General features: G+C 38.0%; 1 protein-coding gene across 2 annotated transcripts; it reads left to right on the top strand.

Annotated features, from left to right (window-relative positions):
• Positions 1–217: 217 nt before the first annotated feature.
• On the top strand, positions 218–2521 carry LOC134471023 (olfactory receptor 8K3-like). Of its 2 annotated transcripts, XM_063228528.1 has the most exons (2): positions 218–1131; positions 2425–2521. In XM_063228528.1, the coding sequence occupies exons 1-2, from the start codon at positions 230–232 to the stop codon at positions 2519–2521; spliced, it is 999 nt and encodes a 332-aa protein (XP_063084598.1). In that variant the 5' UTR covers positions 218–229. The 2 variants fall into 2 exon arrangements, with proteins under 2 accessions (XP_063084598.1, XP_063084599.1); XM_063228529.1 differs by lacking the exon at positions 2425–2521 and having other exon boundaries at positions 218–1171.
• The last annotated feature ends 4199 nt before the right edge of the window (positions 2522–6720 follow it).

Here is a 6720-nt window from a genome sequence, read left to right on the forward strand (position 1 = left end):
TCCATTGGATTCCAGTAATAGTTCTCTTCTCACGACAAAGTATTTCTGAAAATGAATAATGTTATTTTTGAAGAAAAGTAAGCATATTTTAAAATACTGTCAATTAGATATTTTCAACAGATTATATTTTCATGGCTTCCATGAAATAAATTTGCCCATGCAGTAATAGTGGAACGCTACTGATTAATGCTGATACATCTGCACAAAATAGGTATTTTGATCTCTCTGGATGGAGGAGCTCAACCTCACAGTGGTGACCGAATTCATTCTGCTGGGAATCACAGATCGTCCTGAGCTGCAGGCTCCACTCTTTGCGCTGTTCCTCATCATCTACCTGACCTCACTGGTGGGCAACTTGGGAATGGTCATCCTCACCCAGGTGGACTCCAGGCTGCAAACACCCATGTACTTTTTTCTCAGGTGCCTGGCGATTGCAGACCTTGGATATTCCACAGCAGTGGGGCCAAAAATGTTGCAAAATTTCATTGTAGATCAAAATACAATCCCGTATTATTGTTGTGCTATGCAGTTAGCTTTTTTCCTTTTGTTCATTTCTTGTGAACTTTTTATTTTGGCTGCTATGTCCTATGACCGTTACGTGGCAATCTGTCGACCTCTCCTCTACAATATCATCATGTCACAAAAAGTATGTTGGGTTCTAATGGCAACATCCTACCTCTACTGCACATTTGAGTCTCTTCTGGTTACGGTAAAAGTTTTCACTTTGTCTTTCTGTAGATCCAATGTCATTGGTCATTTCTACTGTGACAATCTCCCCTTGTTATCTTTGGCCTGCTCAGATACACATGAAGCTGAGGTGATAATTTTATTCTTATCAGCTTTGAATTTGATTTCCTCCCTTCTGATTATCTTTTCATCCTACCTGCTCATCCTCATAGCCATTCTCAGGATGAACTCTGCAGAGGGCAGGCGCAAGGCCTTCTCCACCTGTGGGTCCCACCTGACTGTGGTCACAGTGTTCTACGGGACTTTGATATTTATGTATGTGCAGCCCAAATCCAGTCACTCCTTTGACACTGACAAAGTGGCTTCCATATTTTATACCCTGGTAATCCCCATGTTGAACCCATTGATCTATAGCTTGAGAAATAAAGATGTAAAATATGCCCTGCAGAGATCACAAAGAAAATTGTGTAATATCTACTCTTAAACATCTCAAGCGATGTGATTTCTACTCAGTCTGTGTAGATGTAAACTTCACCTATTTTCCTGAAGAATGTACAACAAGCACAGAGGGCTTACAATATATTTAAATATTGATAATTCCCACATTGTAAATGTCACAAATTGAGTATTGTAATTGGTTTTGTTTATAATAGTTTTGCAGATGTTATAGCAATAGAATAGAATAGAATAGAATAGAATAGAATAGAATAGAATAGAATAGAATACAATAGAATACTTTTAGAATCTAAAGACCATGAGAGATGGCTACAGAGTTTTATACAGTTTGACAGTAAGGAAGAATAATAAATACAGATGAGATATTTGTGTCTTGTAATATTTTCAAGTAGTACAATAGAATTTTAGTGATTGATTCTTTTTTTACTCTTAAGCATAAATATTCTTATTTTAGTCAACCCTTTAAGAAGAATGTAAAGAGAGGAGTAAGTCAGTATCTTTTAGTAATAACTCACAGTGAATATGGCTTCAACTCCTCTGTTAGCAGGACTGAAAGACTTGATCAAAAGTCTGTTGCATTAAAGAGGCTCATCTAATTCAAAGAATTAATAGATTTAAATCAAATGAGAGATAACAATATTCCGTGTACTGAGCACCTGCTACCTAGGAAGAGTAGATTTTTATTCTTAGGCAAAGTAAATGGCAATGTAAAGCTGATCAGAACAGGCAAAGGTGATCACTATATACTGGTAAAGGGAAGTTTTTAACTAGAAGGAAAATGTTTAAATACATATGCACCGAATATTGGTGCACCAAAATTCATAAAATAAATACTACTGGGAGAAAAACATCAAATAAACACCAATAGAATCATAGTGGGTGGCTTGTATACTCCAATTTTATAAATAGAATAACTAAAACTTTTCAAAGAAATCTCAGGGCTGAACCACGTATTTCAAAAAATGGAATTAGTATTTCTACCCTAATTGTACAAAATAAGCATTCTTCTCAGAGGTAGATACAGGAAAGTAATTTCTAAAGAGAAACACAATTATACAACAAGTAGCATAAAAATGGAGTTATATCAGATTAAAAAGATTGTGTACACCAAATGAAGCAACTCAAAATTTGAATGAAAACCATATAGATGTGGAAAAATGTGTGAGCCTTATCTCTTTTTTTTTTTTTTTTTTTTTTTTTTTAAATTTTATTTAAGGAGAAAAGAAAAAAAAAGCAGGGAAAGGGTACAAGTTATACAGATTTACAGAGAAAAATGAACAGTAGGAAATCACTAGTTAATGGATTACATATTGTCATCTTAGAAATAGTTGTTCAAGTCACAAAATTAAAGCTTGTAAAGTGGACATTCCATCAATGATACTGCAAACAGTTCTGTTCATTGATCCAATAAAACTCAGTGATATCATTTTCTATCTTATACACTTAAATATACATGCAGTTATATAGTTTGGAGCACTTTCTTTTCCTCTCTTTTGTACCATGACTATTACACATTTTGGGTTTCATTGCTCCCACGGTTCTTATTGCTTTTTTGGAAGAGAGTAAAACCAAATGAGACATAACAGGACAGAATTGGTCAAGTCAAAAGGGTGGACATAATAGATAATGTAAAAACATAATACAAGGTGATCAACAATGGTTACCATAATGCCTCCCGCTATCTCTAATAGAATGGCCTATATCGTTAGTTATAATACAATTGAACAAAACAGTAAAGAACAAAACCGACAAAACCAAACCATTGGAGACATTGTAGGTCTTCAAAAGTAGATAAAAGTCAACAAGAATGGGCGTCATAATGAATCTCATTATCTTTACAGCTGATGCCTAAACTTTCGAACCTGATACTATCCAGCAAAACAGAATAGGGGAACATCAGTTAAATACCAGATGGTGAGAGTAATACAGGGCTTTAAATCAAGGTAATGAAAAGTCAAAGTGGGTTACTATAATATATCCTGCTATTTTTTTTCCTTTAATTAAAAGGATAAAGATAAAAAAGTAAATAATGGAGTGGAGATTGAGATAAAAGAGGGCATAACAACGAAACAGCGCAGATCAAAACATAACCATTTAAGCAGAATAGTGTTTCACCACCAGATAATCCTAACCTAAAAGTAGTTACCATATTGTCTCTTTCTTTGAAATCCTTGAGTACAACTTCGTATACTGTAGCATTAAGTATATCAAAACAATGTAAAACCATTCAAGAGAATGACAGCATTACAGAGTATTTAGAATTGACTAACAGAAAATGAACAATGGTTTCTGTATAATCTCCTTGTCTTTAAAAGGTTTTTGCTTATACTATCATACATAACAAAATCCAATAAGATACAGCCTATTTAGACCATTGGAGACAGAAGGACAAAAGCTAGATGAGACTTCAAAACAAGATGATACTAAATCAGTATTACCTATTAAGATGTCATTTTCTCCAAAATAGCTGTTCCTATCATCCAATCTTCTCTGTCTCATTTCTGTTGAGCTCTTTTTCTGTCAGTAGCTGTCAGTTTGTCTTCTTCATTTTGTTCTCTGCTCCATTCGTTGTGGCCTCTCTGCCATTATTTCTGGATTCTTTGTATTTTTCTTTTTTTAGAATATCCTGCAATACTCTCTGTAGAGTTGAATTGGTGGTTGCAAATTCCCCCAGTTCCTCTTTATCCTGGAAGCACCTTGTTTTTCCATCAATTTCCAGGGACAGTTGTGCAGGATATCTCAATCTTGGCTGGAGATTATTATCTTTCAAAGCTTGAATTATTTCCCCCCACGCTCTTCGTGATTTGATGGTTTGTGCAGAGAAATCTGCTGTAATTCTGATGGGTGTTCCCTTGTAAGTGGTCTGTTTCTTGTGTCTTACAGCTTTTAATATTCTGTTCTTGTATTGAATTTCTGGAATTTTTATTATTATATGCCTGGGTGTTGCTCTGTTTGGGTTGTAGGTAGCTGGGGTCCTGTATGCCTCATACATCTGAGTATCTTTACCTTTTGCTAAATTAGGAAAATTCTCCTGGATTATTTCTGTGAGTAGCTTTTGTAGTTCACTTGTTTGTGTCCCTACTTCTTCTTTTATGTTCTTAATCCTTAAGTTATGGATCCTCTTATCATCTTCTTGTCTTTGTATTATTGCTGTTTGTTTCTTTGTTATTTTAAAGAAGTTTTTCATTTCATTCTCCCATATTACAAGTCTGCCCTCCAGTTCAGATAGTCTGCCCTTAGTTTCTTTCAAGCTGTTATGCCAGTCTTCTATAGACTTCTTAGTATTTTGGTAGTCCCTTTGAACCTGCTTCACGTATTCTATGCTTTCTCTGTTTTCTCCATCAAACAATTCTCCCCTTTTTTTCTGTTCTTCCATTCCACCACCTGTTTTTTCTTGGGTGGTACTTAGCATTTCTCTAACTATTCTGCATACTTCTAGGTTCAGGTCGTTGATAACTTCATTCCTGAATTGGTCTATGAGGCTCTCTATATGGTGCCTTATGTGTATTGGTGCGGTGTCTGCTATTGCCTGTTTCTCAGAATTGGGGGCCGAGGAGCCTTTCTTGTTGCTGCCTCTTCCCATGCTGCCTCTTCTTCTCTGTTCCTTATATATGCAAGCTTATATAAGAGGCCCAGCTTCTCTCCCAGTCAGCCACAGCCTGATCGAATTGCGCCAGTTAGATGTTCCTGCTCACCACTGCGCACCAGGGAGTTACGGACCAGGCAGCCGATGCGTCTCCCCTCCCAGCCACCGTCAGGCTCTGGGATCTGGGTTGGGACAGCCTACCAGGTCTGCTGGCAGCGTCACACAGGCCAGGCACTTTTCACCAATCCCACCCAAGAGGGGGATGTGTGGCTGGAGTCGCCACCGCGCCCTGCTCCCGCAGGACTGCTCGGGCCCAGAAAGTCCTCCGCTGGAGTCAAACTGTGGTAGAGTGTCAGTTTCTCTCACTCACCTCACCACAAGTCAGTGCACGCCTCCCTGCCGTTCGCAGATTGCCATTCTCAGAGCTTCTGCGCGTCTCTCTCCTTGCCGAGCCACTGTAGGGGCAGCCAGCCGCCACGCGGCGGGAAACCCAAATCGCGGCTTACAATGGCGCGGGGTCCAGCCTCCACACCGAGGCTTTTCTGTTCATGTTTTAGCACCAGGACTGCATTCCAAGTTGGTTTCTCTCAGCCCAGTTCGTTCCTGAGTCAGCAGAGCATATCTCCACCTGCTTATGTCTCCTTAGTCCGCACCATTCCTGGCTTCTGAGCCGAGTCTTTCAGAGAGCCTCCGGTGGTTGCTGTTATCTGTCCGCCATGTTCTCCCGGAGTGAGCCTTATCTCTGAACTAAGACAACGGTCTAGACTATATACACAACCCGAAACCTTTGGACTCCCTCAAATAAAGACCAAATCAAAAAATGAGTGACTGAGGTGAATGGACACTTCTCAGCAAGAGAATTTCCAGTGGTCCAGAAAAACATGGAGGAATGATCGACTTTGCTGGACATTTTAGAGATGTGAATTGAAGCAACAGCAGTATCATTCATTCTTCTAAGAATGGAGATCATCAAGAAATCAAAGATTTACAAATTCTTGGCAGGTTGTGAGGAAAAAGGAACCTCCTTCCTACATTGTTCACTGGAAAATATCCTAACGCATGCAATGTGCAAATACCTGTGTAAATCCCTCAAAGAACTGGAAGTCAAAATTCATTTCAAACCTTCCTTTTACCAGTAGGTGTCTTGCCAAAGTGCCAAGTGTTAGGCCTGTTACACTGATCCATGCATGCTCATGTTCACAGCAGCACCATTTGTAAAAGCTGAATCTTAGAAGCAACCTCTGTGTCCATAAACAGAAGAATAGATCAAGAAAACATGGTATTGGAATACAGTAGAGTGCCACTCTGCCATGAAGGATAAATTGGAGTCATTTGTTGGAAAGTGGATACAGCTCAAAAGCAAATGAAAGGGAAGAGGGCCAGGGATATGGCTCAGTGACACAGCACTTGCCTGACAAGCTCCAGATCCTGCATTAAATTTCTGGCCCAAAAAAGTGAAATAAAAAGACACACAAGCTTAAATAACATATGATTTCTTTATATGGGTAACCAAAAGTGTCTATAAATTCACAAACAAAATAAATGTCTAGATAAAAAGCAGTAGAGTGCAAGATCTTTTGCAAATGGGAAGGGGGCCAAGAGATTGAGTAGTGGGCAGGATGAGGGAAGGGAACATAGGAAGTATTAAAGATGTGGTATGTGAATGTTAAAGTATCCACAATGAATAGTCATTATGTATGCTCACATAGATTAATGAAAATTAAAACTTGAACTTTAGAAAACAAAACATTTTAATTCAGGAAAGTGTATAGCAGTATTATTGTTACTAAAATTTGCAAGACACCAGTAGTGGGTTTTATTTTGAAAAGAGAAATTTGTCAAAAATAATGAACCATTTTGAGTCATGCAAATTTAAACTTCTATAAATCAAAAGTAATCATACAGAGAATTTTGTTGTACAACATAGAAATGATTCACTAACAGTGATGCATATAAATTCTATGAACCAAATATAATAGTTTACTTCACTA

This window comes from Cavia porcellus, unplaced genomic scaffold (genome assembly GCF_034190915.1).
Source record: "Cavia porcellus strain 051 isolate PalLab524CR breed Dunkin Hartley unplaced genomic scaffold, mCavPor4.1 scaffold_17, whole genome shotgun sequence".
Taxonomy (NCBI): Eukaryota; Metazoa; Chordata; class Mammalia; order Rodentia; family Caviidae; genus Cavia; species Cavia porcellus.